The sequence below is a fragment of the Coptis chinensis genome, chromosome 4 (genome assembly GCF_015680905.1).
Source record: "Coptis chinensis isolate HL-2020 chromosome 4, ASM1568090v1, whole genome shotgun sequence".
In the NCBI taxonomy this organism is placed as follows: Eukaryota; Viridiplantae; Streptophyta; class Magnoliopsida; order Ranunculales; family Ranunculaceae; genus Coptis; species Coptis chinensis.
This window is the reverse complement of record NC_141459.1, coordinates 22300424-22318129: the sequence shown is the minus strand read 5'-3', so window position 1 is coordinate 22318129 and position 17706 is coordinate 22300424. Positions and strand designations below refer to the sequence as shown.

Below are 17706 nucleotides of genomic sequence, written 5' to 3'. Positions count from 1 at the left end.
GTTATTAAAGGGGTTAAGAAAGTATACATTAATCTTAGTCGCTAAGAAAAGTTCATCAAAGGTTTAACACAGTCATACATAGTTTGTACTTTGTATAGAATGATTGAAGTTATGGGGAATTGTTGGTGATCACTCCAACAGTAATCCATCTTTGTATTTCAAAATTAAAAAGTAAGCTTTACTTAAAGTTAGAATGATAGAACATCTTCAAGAATTTTCTTTCCATTTTTCTGGGTGTAGAAGGATATGATTAGATCGAGAGGAGTAATGAAGTATTTCATGAAAATGGATAATGCGAAATATAATTCTCAAAATGTATATTGCTTTAAAACTACCCATTGGCCATTACAGAAAACACTTAACCCCTCACCCAAAATCTCAATAGATATAATAACAAAAAATTAATTTTTAAAAATCTCATCAAGGATTCACAGATCAACTTATTATAGCGCGCGCTTGTCTTCTAAATTGATTAATAATTGATAATTAAAAAAGAACTTGAAATGATTCTTCTATGGGTTACATTATCAAAACTACTTTCTCATCTAGCTAAACTTACAAAAACACATAATAATCTCTTGTAAATACTCTTAATCCGTAGTGGACGTACTTAATATGAACTTGAAATTGAGCAATGTCGGATGATCAAGGTTTTGGCTATTTATGAATGATTTGTGGGCAATAACCAATAAGTCGAAGAAAAGAAGAATAGATTGTGGATTCAAAAAAATCAAGATCAACAAAGTTTTTAGAAAATAGAAACTAGGAAACAATCATCACTTCATCATATCAGTTAACTTTTAACTAGCCGGCCCAAACATTTACGCGCGTTAATACGATGTTTTATAATAATTAATATAGACTAAAACAACCAATTTTAGTGATTGATGGAAGTGATTACTTCATCAAATAAACCCCCACACCTTCCACAAGAAGAAGAAGAAGAAGAGAAAATGTACTTTGATCGATGAGAATCATCTACAAATACTTGTGTTAATTTGTTATTTAAGAAAAAAACTAGATACATCTGTCAACTACCTAATCCAACTAACTATGCAACAAGAGCAAACTAATATATTATGATTATAAGGACTAGATTCGATCCTCGACAAACACGAAAAACAACCAACCTCAATTCAAAGGTTGTGTCCTACTGTAAATATCAGCAAGCGATCGATACCGCTTTCGCCTTAACCGAAACGATGAGACTCTCCGGGCCCCTACTACTGCTTGATCATCATCAACTTCTGATTCATTTTCTTGACAACCCATCATCTTTCTTGACCAAATCTTATGATGTTGGTTCTGATTCTTGCTTCTGATCTTCACTTTTTCTTCTCTCTTCATGTTGTTATTGTATGTGTTCATAATAAGGATGCTTTCTACAGTGCCAAGTTGAAGAAGTTGTTGAGCTGCAATGACCAAATCTTCTTCTTCCTTAAAACTCATAATAATCTTCTTCTTGTGAGCAGTGTTTAGTAAAGATATTGTCTGTGTTTCTGCCATTGGAATAAACTGAAGATGAACCTTGAAAGTAAGAAAGATTGACTCAAGAAAAAGTTTCTTCTCTCTTTTTTTTTTTTGTTCTTTTCGTTTTTGGGTTAATTAGTCTTTTTTTCTCCTACGGTTATTTTGCTTTATAAGTTGGCGTAAAGCGTGTTTTGAGGGGACGTGCTTTGGCATTTAAGAGAAATTGCCATGCAATTGGGATGAAAGATAGAAGTTGTAAGCAAAAGTTAATTTGATTTAATTTTTTAGTGAATTTGTATATCTGGTATTAAAATATGGCTAATATTACCAATTTTTCGCGCTGTGAAAAATACGTTTTTTGTTTTGGGTAAGGAAAAATACATCTTCTTTGATCTTGACAGATCAGGATTACATTTTTCGCATCTGTCCACAAGTCCACAACTCGTGAAAAAAATACTTTTCCATATATCTGTTTTGACTGTTTAAGCGTTTATTTGTCTACTTACATAATCAAGAGTCACAATCAAGAGTCGAGAGATTATGGCATGATGCATCGCTATTCTCTATGCAGATTTTCATTTACATTAAATTGATGCACTAATAATAGCTCAAAATTAAATGATATATCTTCCTCACTAATCCATTACTACACAATCAAATTTCAACAGGTGTTGGTGTTATATTCAGCATGTTTTCATAATGGGTGTATGATATAATTTGGACTCTAAACTTCTAAATCAGTAAAACAATTCCTATAAGAACTTCGACCCTAAAACAAATTATTTATAACTTCATAAACCAAGTTGTTGGTAAAACTTTGGAGATGCGTGCACAAAAAAAAAAACAAACAGGTGCCAATTAAGAAAAGTCAATGACTAAAGCCCTCCATAAAAAAATTTTTGGGTAATGATAAAGTTCTAAAACATTAGGCCCAATTTCTTTTCTAATTATTTCTTATAAATTATATTTTTACCCCAAACCCCCCTAACTAAAAGTTTCCTCAACCAAGAACCGTTTTTATTCATTTATATCTCATTTAAAACAAACTTTGCCAATCCAAAAATAAAATAAATCAATTTATTTTGGTTTTAATCTTTTATAATTGCTTAATATTATATTTGCAATCTACTATACTATAAAAAAATAAGTTTATTCCTTTGTATGGCTCATTCACTTAATTAGTTAAATTTTTTTTTTCACATCCAAATGGCAACTAGTTGGATAACTTAGAAACCAAAATTGGTTTGAACTTTGTCGGAGCATTTTTGATTAAACTTTAATGTGTGAAGTGGAGTAAATTTGTTTGAATCGTAATTTATGATATTACAAATAGCCATACACAATGTTTCTTCGCCTTTAACTTAACTAAAACCAAAACCAATTTGTTATGCAAGAACCTTGAATTTTACTATACGTTTTTTTTTTTTTTTTTTTTGCATACTATATGTTGTGTTGGACGGCTTTAAAACTTTTGAGCCTTTGATTAGTTCTAGTTATATTTTGGTTTTACACCATACTTTGTTCTCATTCCTTATTAATAATTTGGGATTTGGCAAAAAAGCTTGGATTAGAAAAAATTCAAAAAATCGTTAGTGATTCAAAAAAAAACCAATTTGTTACAAGAACAAAAATATGTTGTTTTTTTTTTTTTTACTAATATGTTGTGGTAATTATGTTGTGTTTAATTAATACATGTTTTAAACTTTTGGTTGCAAAAATTTAGAATTCAAAAATTCGTGATATTATGTTAGTAAATATTAATAATAGTTGTCATTCTTTACAACATAACATATATATCTAAACAATTTAACTACAAAAACATTTAAACCAATTGAATGGTCCATATAGGTGTCTTCATTTATTTGTTCTTGGATTGAAATTACCGTTCAAATTTAAAAATACACACACCATGACATAACAATTTAAATATTGCACAAAAAATATAAAAGCAAAGCTTTTGGATTAATTTATCACTAAAAATGTAAGAGTTGGAACTTAAAATAAAAGTGAGGACATAAAGTACAAAAAAAATATCAAAAGCGCAACCGAATTTTCATTTTTTTATGACTTATTTTTTTTTAGTTGAATTTTTGAAAAATTCACCAAAATCCGTATTATATGTTTAAAAGCAAAAAATCACAAATTTTTCAAATTTTTCAAACATTCGAAAGTATTATATATTTTACATTTTAAATTTTTGATTCACAAATATTTCGGGAATTACTAACAAGAGCCCTGTCCACGCATGCGTGATGGTTTTTGGAGGGCAGCAGCACTCAAGAGTTTACAAATGATTAGATAAATTGTTTTACGAGAACTCTTGTTTTACCGACCGATAATGAGAATTAATCGAATCTCCACTAGAAAATTAGAATTCTTCACAAGATATAATTCACGTGCAGTGACACGTTCCCTATACAATAAAGTCAGCACATATATTGATAAAGGGTATCACTACCCTCAAAACCAAAGGCCATGATTGACTTTCTATCAGGTCTTCATTGACTGGCAATCACAAATGAAACCACATATATAGGAAAGGGAAAATCCATTCTACATTTCAATAGTTTATTCATTAGGACCATGACTAGAAATCACATTGACCATTTTCTTCCTTCTTTGTTCTTTTCTTTTTATCCTACATTGACCATTTTCTTCTTCAACTACTAATTTAGGGCGTCTTACACTGTAATCCAATATGGCATTGCGTGCTAGATTGTACGTTTTATACCCAATTTTTTACACTTCCAAGATCTTGAAAATACCTTGTCATCAAAGACACGCTTCAACACTTCACACATCACCATCGCACTGCACCAAAGTGCTCATTTTGTAGTGGATACGATCTTTCCAACTTTTACTCAATTGTCTCCACGAAAGTCAACTCACAAGCCCAATGTATCTTATCCAAAATATTTCAGCCCGACCCAAAAATCCAACCCAACTTAAAGCCCAGTCCAACATAACCATCCCGTGAAGCAAGTAGTACGTTACTTAACTTGCATCAATAAATAACAGCCGTTCATAACAACTACTATATATCCATCTTATCTCCAGAGGACTCGGACTTCTTTCCCCATATTCATGGAAGCAAATCTATTCAAACTCTCCTCGGGATTCGCGCTCAAACCATCCCACAAAACACCATTATCTTCTTTTCTTTCTCACTCTCAGAATAACAAGAGCTCAAATCTTCGTTTACGTAACTTTAGCAAACTGGACAGTACGAGTAACAGTAAAGAAAGCTTCAATGAAGCAGCATATGAAGTAGAAAGATTAACTTTAGACTCGAAAGCTAGAAATGAAATGGCAGAGAAAGCAAAGAAAGAGATTAGAAACAGTAGCAGCTCAAAAGAAGAAGAAGTTGAGGATAAGGCATGGAAATGGAGAATAAGGAAAAGAGTATGGGATTTAATGGAACGTGAAAAGATAGCACAAAATCCTCGCCCTGTTCATCATCGTATTCCTAACTTCGTTGGTGCTGCTTCTGCTGCTCAAAACGTAAGTTCCTCTCCTTGCTGGCTCACTTACTGCTGCATGAGCTTTGTCTGATGTGTGTTTGTTTGTTGTTGTTGGATATGGAAAGTTAGGTGGATTGGAAGTGTTCAAGGGAGCTAAGTGTGTGAAGGTGAACCCGGATTCACCACAGAAGCAGGTTCGGTTCCTTACACTTTCAGGTTAGTTGTTTTGTTTGCCTTGTTACTTAGTATGATATTGTTCATGGGGAATTCTGTAATGATGTGGGATAGCTATAATATCTCTGTTGATTTTGGTTTTCTGCACATTCAATGTTGTACAAATTTGTTTACATTATAGTTTTGCACAATTGTTTAGATTTGGGCAGCTCGCAAATGGCTAACCAAAAACATAGTGGGCAAACATAGATTATGCCTCATTGCTGCAAAATCTTGTAATTGAGGATTGTCCAGCATAGCCTTCGCCACCAGCGGGTACCTCTTTTGGACATTGTATAGTACAGCTTTGGCTAATACACTGAATATTTGAATGTATAGTTGGAGCTCTGGACATTCCTATGTTTATTTCATTGGAGATGCTTTAGTTCAACTTACAAAATGTCTAACTTAACTGTGGACTGTGGTCATGTCGGGCGTGTTTGGATGGAGAGGGGATGTTTGTTGACATACAAAGGATACTTCATACTTGATATGATCTTTTATGTTAATTGTATTGTTTTAGTGGATAGAGTGATCCCAGGGGCTCAAGCTGTAAGTCTGATGTATTGTTTTTATGTTGCAACATTCGGAATGAGGATTTGTTCATTCGCCAATGGGTCTAATTTCTTATAAGAAAACTCTTGAGCATTTTCTTACTATATACGCGATTATCTGCAATCAGGAGGGAAGCAGTTGTTGACTCCACAACCACGTCTGAGAACGGGGTTTTTCTCGATGCTGGAATCTAATATGTTTGCTCCTCCTACTATTAATGAAGCTTGTACATCTGTTGGTGTAGCAAAGTTTGGAAGGCCAATTGGTTTAGATGAGAAAATCAAGGTTGATTTGATAGTGATTGGGTCAGTTGCGGTTGATCCAAAGACTGGTGCGCGACTTGGTAAGGGTGAGGTAATTAAACCTATAATCCATTCTTTACACTCTGTTCTGTGCCACGACTAAATAGAAGCTTGTGTAGAGTGTAGACTGCTTGTTAGCTCCAAAATAGGCGATACTTTATCTTCTTGACACCAGAGTAGTGTTCTGTATAAAATTAAGTAGACCTTGTGAACAATCTTACTATAAACATAAATAGATATGTTTAGTGTGTGGCAGGGTTTTGCCGAACTTGAATACGGGATGCTGCGTTACATGGGAGCCATTGATGACACAACACTAGTTGTCACTTCCGGTAAGGATTCTGACTTGTAAGTTGTAATCCTTTCGTGTATAGCTATTTCATTTTAGCAAATAAAATAAAATAAAGCAATCAGTTATGCTGGAAACCTTTTGGTACTCGTCACACTGCAAGTATAAGGTTACTGGTAACTTTCACTTCTTGAGCCACTTAGTTAATCAATAATATGAAAGATGCATCACATTCGCTTTTTCAAGAAAACCATGGTGTATTCTAAGCTGCATGCTTGGTGTGAATCCACTGTGGTGCAAATACTTGTCTCCACCAATTGCTTGAAAACTTTTGTTTTGTTTTTGGCCTGTTTGTTGAGATAATTAACAGAGGGCAACCATACAGTGCATGATAGACAATTGGTTGACGATATTCCAATTGAGAAGTTGCTAATCCATGATGTTCCAGTTGATATCATTTGCACGCCTTCCCAAGTCATTTTCACCAACACATCAATTCCGAAACCCCAAGGTTACACACTTGTGGAACTCTTGAAATTTTGTCACCTATCTCTGTAATTATTTTGCAGCAAAAATTGGATGGTTTCTTGAGCAATTGCCAATGTTGTAGGTATTTATTGGGACAAACTGTCTCCAGAAAAGCTCAGCCAAATTCGCATTCTCAAGGAACTGAAAAGTCGGATAGAGCGAGAGACAGGGCAGAAGCTTCCATGTGGTCCTTCAGAGAAACTACCACCCACTGCCCAAAGGAGGCGCTGAACTGCAGATACCAGTTTCTGTTCGGATTATTTATTGGGAATGTACTTATACCAATACTTATACCATGCAACTTAATCGTGTCCTTGCAAAACATGGTGTGCAAGTACCAGAGCACGAGTCAGAAATAACAGTAATCGTAAGTCGTAACAACAATAGCAATAGGTAGCTTTTCTTTTCTATCCTCATTGTTGTGGTTGGCTTCTCCGGGTTCTCATAGTTTACTTTGGGTTTCAGAAGAGAAAGAAATCCATTGAAAGAGAGACGGGGATGAAAGAATGAAACAAAATAAATCAAAATTTTGAGTTACTTTATCCTTAAGAGTACATTCGCCCACCATCCACTAGCCACCCCCTCCGCTTTCTTTTCTCTCTTGCTAGGTGAAGGTGGCTCAGAACCTTGCGTCGCGAAAAATAGAAAGTGGCTCAGAAGGCAATGCATCAACCAACCACCAACCACCAAGGATTTTTTTTTTTTTTTTTGTCCCCCCGCTAATCACCCATCACATTAAAATTTAAATTTGAGTGAGATCACAATCTAAAGTTGCAATACACTTTGGAAAAGACTCCATGTCTTGATTCCTAATAGCCCACCTAGCAAGTTCACGGGCCTCCCCGTTAAATAGCCTACTAATCCAATGCATATGAACTATACTACGAGACATAACCTTATTAAGAGAAAGTTTTGAAGCTGTTACAATAGACTCTAATTGCAACTCTAGGTTCTCAAAAGTAGTAAAAGGTGTCGGATTTGCTAGAGTTTGAATCACTCTTTAATTGTCTCCTTTAATGAGAAAGCAACTTGTAGATGGAGTTCCAGCCAAGTGAATAGCAGTTTCAGCTGCCACAAACTCCGCTTCTTCAATGCTTCAAACTTTGAAAGTTTTGAAGACTATAGCAACTGGCTTTCCTTCCATATTCCAAGCTTTCACTCCTGCTGCGCTTGCTCCTCTCCTCCTTTTCCTATCAAAAGAGGCATCAAACCGTATATTAATGCAATTTTAATTAACAACTGGAAGTGATTCAACCATATTCAAAAGATTAGAGTTAAGGTTAGAGATACAAAAGGAATCCTCTTCTTCTTTGTCTGTTTTATATGCTTCCAAGCATTTATGTCATATAGCCACTGCTCCTCTTATGACGCCCTCTTTGTTGAAGTTTGTATGTTCGAACTTATACAAGTTCTTTGCTTCCCAAATGTGATGCATAACAATACAAACTAGAAGCCCTTTGGCTGCGATATCCTCATTCTTGTTGTGACACCAATTGACAACCTCGTCAAGCCACTGTCTTATGCTCCAATCTGAATACACTTCAACTCTCAAGTTGATAGGGTTAGCGAACCACAAACTCTTTGTCCAATCACAAGTCAAGAAAATATGTATTGGTGTCTCAATACAAGATTCACAGAAGGGGCAACTCATATCCCCTTTTATCTTTCTTTCTATCAGCCGATCTCCTGTAAGTAGTGCTTGCATATACATCTTTCAAATAAAGTGTTGCCCCCATTTACCAGCCAATTTCAACTTCCAAATCTTAGCTTCAGTTTTTTTCTGATAAGAAGATGAATGTGTACTCCAATATTCACTAGAGGATTGGCGATCTTTGAGATTTCAAGCCATCCAAAGAAAAAACTTCAAAGAACAAGTGTGGAATGAGTATGTGCATCCTCGAACTACGCAGGGACATTTTGAAACTTTGCCAAAAGTGTGCGGTATAGACGCTGCCATGCAACGCAAGGCCTTCTGCTACTTGGGTTGTCGGAAGAAAATCTCCAAAGACATCATATGGGAAGATTAAGAAAGGACCTATGGGAGTGGGTTGGCGGTTTGGTTTCCGAGGCTTTACAAATCTAAAAGAGGCAATATCGAGATGTAATCAACAATCATTGTACATTTGTGGACTCAAGTATCGTAATGGAAGGTATGGTTCTCCTTTGGAAGCACAAACCATAGTCTTTGACAACAAAACGACCTCACTTCTGCGGTCTGCAAGATAAAGTCCAAACCCTTATACACAATGCCTACTCCTCTCTAAAGGAAGTATGCATGGTGCGCGGATATGAGGATTCGGAAAAATGGGGTTTTACAGCAAGACATCCGAGAGCCCAAAAAAATCAAAACTGTAAGTGGTACCCACCGATCTCGACATCATTAAGATCAACACTCCAAGGTAATCCCGTGAAGCAAGTTATGGTGCAATCTTTAGAATTGAATTGTGAAATCTTACAAGTTCTGTGTAGAAATATTGGTTTTAACACTTGCTACATAGCTGAAATCGGGTATTCTTGAGCTTTGGAATAAAGTTTGGGTGGAATCAGATTCTTGCCATGGCCTTCGGAGAGGACCAACTCCCATGGTTCTTAAAACAAAGGTGGAAGAGAGTTCAAAGAAGGTTGTCTTATTGCCGACATAAAGCATTTGGCGGAAGCAAACTTTGCAAATGTTGATTTAGCCGCCAAATCATGCGCTTTCACTTTCGGCAATCACGCTTTTGTATGAGAGAAGACCAATGGCTTACTAGATGGGAATCTCCCTCGACGACCTACTATAGGTTTGTTTAAAGGTGGTTCGGATGCAGAAAACCCAAACCAACTACTACATGTAACTTGTACCCCTTTTTTTCCCATTCTAATACAATTTTGCTAACTTAGAAAAAAAAAAAAAAAAATCTTCACTAAAGGAAAAGCTGAATGCAAATCTCACATAATTGTCAAGGTTTGAATGAAGTAAGTTATTTGGGGTGGGAAAATATCATTTAGCTTAGGTATATCCCATTGAGCACCGCCATCCAACATTAACTCAGTAACCTTAATGTTTTCCAAACCATTTGGCATAACCATATGGCCTTTGAGAACAATGGTTTTACCATTTATCTGTAGCTAGGGGTCTTTGAAGACCGAGATCTCAGTACCATGTCCAATCCTCCAAATCAAACCTTTCTTGAACTCATCGTAATGTTTGTGTACTCCTTTCCAAAAGTATGAAACATTAGAGACAGGTTCAGGGTTTTGCCCTAGCCACTTATTACCATATATGGCTCTAAAAGTTCTTGCCCAAAGAGATGTAGTGTCTAGGGCTGGAAATGGTGCGGGTTTTGACCCGAATCCAACCCGATCCAAACACATTTCAACGGGTTTGGACCTTAATAATGAGTCCAAATAAGAAAATGGTTCGGATATGGATTATCCATTTTTAATTTGGATTCAAATATGGTTTTACTCTAAACGGTTCGGATCCTCCTAGATCCGAATCCAAAATATAAAATTTTGTTAATATATCTTCCAAATAATAATAGGTCTCTCTTGTTTGTAGACACGTGGGTGATTGAGAACTTGTAGTTCGCAATTCGGGTTGGGTCGGGTCGGATCCGATTATCCCATTTACATAAATGGTTCGGATATGGTATGCCATTTTGGATCCATTCGGGTCATGGATCCGGATCTGGTTTTGTATTGAAAAAATGGATCTGGGCATAGATATAGTCTGATCCGACCCGAACCCGCTCCATTTCCAGCCCTAGTAGTGTTAGTTGTAGCTCTCCAGCAGTGTTTAGCAAGCAAAGCTTTATTCATATTACTAGCTTTTCTAAAGCCAAGACCCCCCCCCCTCCCCAAGATTTGGGTTTGCAGAGTTTGTCCCACCCGATGGTATGGACCCCCTTAGTATCATCACTACCATGACAATAAAAACTTCTACATGCCTTATCAATTTTGTCACAAATATTAACAGGCAACGCGTAAGTAAACTTAGCATATATAGGAGTTGCTTGAACAACAGATTGGATAAGAACAACTCTATCTGCTTAAGCTAGAGTCTTAGCTCTCTATCCTTTGATTTTTTTATGAACTTTATCAACCAGGTAATCAAAATCATCCTTTTTTTTTTTTGTAAATGAATATGGGAACACCGAGGTATTTGTCCCTTTTGTTAAATTCTCTCATTTTCCAAAATTTTCTCATAATCTTTTTATGTTTGCAATGCACATTATTACTACAAAATATGGTAGATTTATCAAAATTTATTTTCTGCCCAGATGCATAACAATAATCCTTAAGAATAGTTTTCAAGTGTCCAACTTCATCATAAAGGAGGTGAGTGATAGAGGGGGGGCATTTGTTCTAACTTTGATACCATGAATCTCACCTTTATTCTCAGCTCTTCCAACCATTTTGGAAAGAGCTTCAGAAACCAAGATAAATAGATATAGTGACAACGGATCACCCCGTCTCAGACCTCTTTCGGGAAAAATATGCTCAAGAAGAGAACCATTCAAAAGAACTCTAAAGGAAACAAAAGATAAGCATTTATTAATCAAATAAATCCACTTCCTACAAAAACCTAGTTTTTCAAAGATAGACCCTAAAAAGGACCATTCAACTCTATCATAGGCCTTGACCATATCCTTGTTTCTTTTTATACATCTTTTTCATGTTATGAAAAATCTCACTAGCAAGACCCACATTATCACCAATATTTATTCCTTTAATAAAAGCTCCTTAAAAGGGAAATGATTTTATGCAAATGATTCTTAAGCCTATTAGCAAAAAAAATTGAAATTATCTTGTAGGTAAAATTACATAGGCTGATAGGCCTAAACTTAGAAATATGATCAGGAGAAGAAATTTTGGGAATAAGAGTGATAAAAGTCTCGTTGTGAATGGAGTGCAACTCTCCATATCTAAAAAAAATTGGACACAGTTCACTATAGTGGGTCCAACAATATCCCAACACTTATGATAAAAAAAAAAAAAAACCCATCCGCCCAAGGGCTTGAAAAGCACCTAGTTTTTTAGTGACAACCCAAATATCGTCAGCAGAAGGCACATGAATAAGAATGAATTCTCTTTGTCAGTAATACAGGGGAAAAAAGAGTTAGAATATCATTATTAGGAATAGGATTATCAGAGGAGAAAATATCATTAAAGTACTCGTTAATCTCCTTCCCAACGTTGACTCTTCCTTCTTTCCACAAACCATCTTCACTTTTGATTTTTTCAATGTAATTTTTTCTTCTCCTATAAACCGTGGATATGTAAAAGTATTTAGTGTTTTTTCCTCTCTTCTTAAGCCAATTCATACCAAATTTCTGTTTCCACATACTCTCTTCATGCTCAAGAAAAATCAACAATTTGTTTTTCAAAACCTTCGCCTTATCATAAGACTCTTTGTTTTGAGGTAAAGCAAGAACTTTTTCTAAATTGGTTTGAGTTTTCCTAATGTGAGCAGTCACACTACCAAAAACTTTTTTATTCCACTAATTCAAACATTTTTTTGTTTTATTCAATTTCAAGTAGGTACTATGATCAGGCAAATCATGGTTCACAAAATTCCAAGCTTTTTCAATCACAGGTTTACAAGAAGCATTAGACAACCACATATCAAAAAACCTAAAAGGCCTGGAGCTATCATCAACGGTAGCAGAGAGATTAATAAGCAAAGACAAATGGTCAGAAGTGCCATTTGCAAGAGTTTTCACGGCCATATTAGGGAACGACTCAACCCACTCAGTATAAGCTAAAGCACGATTGAGTCTTTCCACAATATGTTCATTAAAACTTCTACAATTAGACCACGTGAACTTAGGGCCTTTATAACCTAAATCCATCAAGCCCAGATCATTGATAAGCAAATTAAAATCTAACATGCTTTTATTAAACACACGGCCACCGCCAATCTTCTCATCGAGAGATGTGATGGCGTTAAAATCACCAAAGAGCAACCAAGGGCCAGGAACTAGGGGAGCAATCTCTATTAATTCAATTCATACCACACAAGCTCTCTTAAACTAGCATGTGGATTACCATAAACAAAGGTAAAAAACTAGTCCTTACTACTATGAAAATTTGAAAGTTTACCCAAATTGTTGCTCCAATAATTTCAAGCTCGCAACTTTCTTTCCAATACACAGCTAGTCCACATTTTAATCCATCAGCAGAAACACAAAAATAACCTCCAAATTTTATAATTTTTTTAACAGTTTGCATCCTTTTATCTGAGGCTTTTGTCTCTGGCAGACAAACTACGTACGTCCGGTTGGTGTTGCCAAATGAGGCCCATAAGATTTTGGACTGCCGTGGAAGAACCAATTCCACGACAATTCCACACTAACAACATAACGAAACTAAGCAACTACTAAACTAAGAGATATACAGAGTCTCCCCTCAAACAAAACATAACAATAACCTAACTATGTAGCATAAAGTGAAGTGTGTCACAGAACACAGAAGTGATCAAGAGATAGCAAAAAACAGTATATGCTTACAAAGCAAAGGACTAAAGACTTATCAAAGGTAAGATAATGAAATAGAGTTGAGAAAGTTATCTGGTCCGCCACTATAATCATTGGTGCAGTAGCAAAGACGACTAAAACCAATGGGAAAAAGGCGGTGGCAGACTACCGATGATACAAAGAGAGCCTCACTTGCTATTTCGAACTGAATGTGAATTCAAGATCCGATAGTGCTTCAAGCACTAGTACTTAAGCTATTTTTGAAACTGTACTTAGTTCTTCACTTTTAGTGGTGAGACTTCAATCTCAGATTCACACATACGATTTACCCAGTAACCAAATTCAAACCTTTCTGCCACAACCTAATACAAGAACTTGGTGGGAAATGCTAAGAAAATTTCAACTACTTGAGACTCGTTTAGCAAAAAATTGAGATGAAGGAGAACTAAGATACACTTCCGCAAAATTAATCTTAGATTCAACACTATGATGTGCTAAAAAACCAAATCACAAACTCCTATCACACCCACTCATGGCAGTAAAATGAGGGAAGGAGTGGTATTCTAAACGCTTGCCAAAATCAACTATTTTTTATGTGGTAATGTTTGGTGGATGAGGTTTGAAGCAAAGCTTCTCTTAGAGGTGGTGAGAGGAAGCATTTGTAAGGAGAGAGGAAAAGATTTTGATTTTGATTTTGATTTTTTTTTTTTTTTTTTGGGATAAAGATAGAAGAGATTTTGGACAAAATCAGTCGAGAATTGACCTCAAAAAAGACTAGTCTTAGGTGGAGATGCTTCTCCTGATAATTTCCAAGATGGAATTGAGCTCCGTCGACGCGGTAGGTGGTCAAAGCTCAAAAGAGCCATTGAGGTCTCACAGAGAGAGAGAGAAAAAGAGCCGTTGTTGTGGTAGTTCCTTTTCAAAAAAACAGAAAAGTGCAAGGGTGCAAAGCCCCCACAAGGATTCACACCAGTGGACCTGGCATTATAAACTAGCAACTATAGAATTCTACAAGGCACCTTTTTTTTTGCGCATCCTGTGATCTTCAACCTTGAAATGCTGCCATAGACTAATATATGTTTCACGAGTCCCAAGGACTCACTGATGTATCTACTATTTATATACTAAAACAGAGACCTTTAAAGGAGGATTTTCTCTCTCCTATGTGTCACTCTAATATGAGAGTTAGCTTTTTCTCTATCCTATGTAGCACTATAATATGAAAGATAGTATTTTCTAATAGTCTACAATCCTACGTACATGTAAACTCTTTGGAGAGTTTGAGTGTATTTCTAATTCTTATATTTGGAGCTCTTTGGAGCGTTTGAGTGTATTTCTAATTCTTATATTTAGAGAGTTTGAGTGTATTTTCAATTCTTATATATTTGATCAAATAAAAAAAAAATTACTAAAAAATATGTGATTTGTAGAATGTAATTTCATATTACGAATCAAACACTTTTATTGTTCTAATTTTTATATATTTGATCAAATAAAAAAATTGCTAAAAAATAAGTGATTTGTAGAAACTAATTCCATATTACAAATCATACAATTTTAGTGTCTATGAGACTATGATAAAGCACCGACTTATTTCGAATATATCTTTAACACGTAACAATTATATTAAAAATAACATCACAAAATATATAATAGAAAATGAAAAAAAAATAATAACGACAAAGCAATAATGACAAATATTTTAAAATATGTATAATATTGAATGAAACTAACGTAAAAAAAACAATTAATGGGGAACCAAAAACTAGATGCAAATGTATCGAACTAACCTCAAATAATATTTAACGGAAAATCGGAAACTAGATGCAAATACAAGTATTAAACTAATCTTAAAAAGTAATTAATAGAAAATCGGAATATGGATACAACTACATTAAACTAACCTCAAAGAATAATTAACAGAAAATCAAAACTTGATGCAAATACATCAAACTAACATTAAAAAAAATAATTGTCATAAAATCGAAACTGGATGCAAATACATTGAGCTAACCCTCAAAGATTAAATTAATAAAATCGGAACTCAATACAACCGCATTGAACTAACCTCAAAGAAAAATTAATTATAAATTATAAACATAATGCAAATGCGTGGAACTAATCTTAAAAAAATAATTAACGGAAATCGGAAACTATATGCAAATACAACTTTATCAAATAATAAACGAGAAATCAGAAACTGGATGCAAATACATTAAATTAATCTCACATAATAATTAACGGGAAATCAAAAACTGGATGCAAATGCATCGAACTGACCTTGAAGAACAATTAACAGTAAATTGGAAATTGGATGCAAATGTATTAAACTAACCAAAAAAAAAAAAATGATAAATCAGAAACTAGATGCAACGGCATTGAATTCATCTCAAAAAATAAATAACAAGAATTGGAAATTGGATGCAACTTAAATATAAATAACTAAAAATCGAAACTGGATGCAAATGCATTGAACTAACCTCAAAACATAGTTGGGTTATATGTTGTGGGAATGTCTCGATAAATATAGTTTTGTATTTAAAATGGTGTTTATCTTATCTCTTTTCGTATTCAAGTAGCTTCAATATATATGAACTTCGCCTTATTAGGCAATCTCACAAAACATCAATCAAACTTCTATTATTAAACAACAAAATGAAGTTGAAGGATTTTATCAAATGTAAGTTTTTTTTTTTAATGGAGAGTGAGGTTTTCACGTTATAAGAAATTTGGTTTAGTGATCAATATAATATTAATATATAATAGTTTTGTATATTTGCAAATATTTTTCAGAATAATTAATATAACAACACCCGTTCGTAGATAATCTTTGAAGATCGATTCCACATAGTGAGTCATGCATAATTTAAAGAATAATTAACTGGAAATCGAAAACTGAATAATCTTCGATGATCCCACATAGTAAATTAAGCATAATTTACTTTTTATGTCATGTTATTAGGCAATCTCACAAAACATCAATCAAACTTCTATTATTAAACAACAAAATAAAGTTGAAGGATTTTATCAAATGTAAGTTTTTTTTTTTAATGGAGAGTGAGGTTTTCACGTTATAAGAAATTTGGTTTAGTGATCAATATAATATTAATATATAATAGTTCTACATATTTGCAAATATTTTTCAGAATAATTAATATAACAACACCCGTTCGTAGATAATCTTTGAAGATCGATTCCACATAGTGAGTCATGCATAATTTAAAGAATATATAATTAACTGTAAATCGAAAACTAAATAATCTTCGATGATCCCACATAGTAAATTAAGCATAATTTACTTTTTATGTCATGTTTGCAATGACACTGGATCAAGAGTTGCTATTATACACCACATTAGATAATTATAAAAAATCAAAAACCATTCAAATACATAACCGAGCTCAAAGAGTAATTAACGGAAATTAGAAACTTTATACAAATTGCATTAAACTAACGGTAATTAACGGAAATTAGAAATTGGATGCAAATCTTTGAAAAATATTTAACAAATACATCAAACAAACCTCAAATAATAATTAATGGGAAACCAAAAACTTGATGCAAATGCATTGAACTTAACTCAAAAAATAATAAACAAAAAATAAAAAACTGAATGCAACTGCATTGAACTAACCTCATAGAATAATTGGTGGGAAATTGGAAACTAAATGCAAATACATTGAAATAACCTCAAAGAATAGTTAACGGGAAATCAGAAACCGGATATAATTGTATCGAACTAACCTCAAAGCATAAATAATCAGAAACTAGATGCAAATGCATGCATTGAACTAACCTTAAAGAGTTATTAACGGTAAATTGGAAACTGGATCCAAATGCAATGAAGTAATCTCAAAGACTAATTAACGAAACATTGAAAAATGGATGAAACCGCACTGAACTAACCTAAATGAATAATTAATGGGAAATTATAAATTTGATGTAACTGCATTGAACTAACCTCAAAAAATAATTAACGGGAAATTGGAAACTTGATGCAAATGCATTGAACTAATCTCAAAAAACAATTAACATAAAATCGAAATCGCTGCATTGAACTAACCTCAAAGAATAATTAACGGAAAACCAAAAACTGGATGCAATTGCATTAAACTAAAATCAGATATTAACTAACGGAAAATCAAAAATTGGATGCAAATGCATTGAAATAACCTCAAAAAAAATAGTTAACTAGAAATCGAAGTCGATGTAACTATCAAGACCTTCAAAGCATAAATGTCTACTTTTTAGCCTTCTCACATGAATAATTACGAGTAATTAGGAACCCAAAACGAAAGTGAATTTATAAAAACTCGACCCTTATATATATGTAAACAAATTGTAAACTATCGAATCCAACCTAGAAAAACAATTAATAGGAAATCTGGATACGATGTATTAAACTAACCTCAAAGAGTAATTAACTTAGA

General features: G+C 34.1%; 1 protein-coding gene across 2 annotated transcripts; it reads left to right on the top strand.

Moving 5' to 3' along the window:
* The first annotated feature begins 4513 nt into the window (after positions 1-4513).
* On the top strand, positions 4514-7228 carry COG0212 (NagB/RpiA/CoA transferase-like superfamily protein). 2 transcript variants are annotated; one of them, XM_086607465.1, is made up of 6 exons: positions 4514-4971; positions 5057-5147; positions 5827-6053; positions 6258-6333; positions 6676-6801; positions 6901-7228. In XM_086607465.1, the coding sequence occupies exons 1-6, from the start codon at positions 4555-4557 to the stop codon at positions 7047-7049; spliced, it is 1086 nt and encodes a 361-aa protein (XP_086463591.1). In that variant the 5' UTR covers positions 4514-4554; the 3' UTR covers positions 7050-7228. The 2 variants fall into 2 exon arrangements, with proteins under 2 accessions (XP_086463591.1, XP_086463589.1); XM_086607463.1 differs by having other exon boundaries at positions 4535-4971; positions 6661-6801.
* The last annotated feature ends 10478 nt before the right edge of the window (positions 7229-17706 follow it).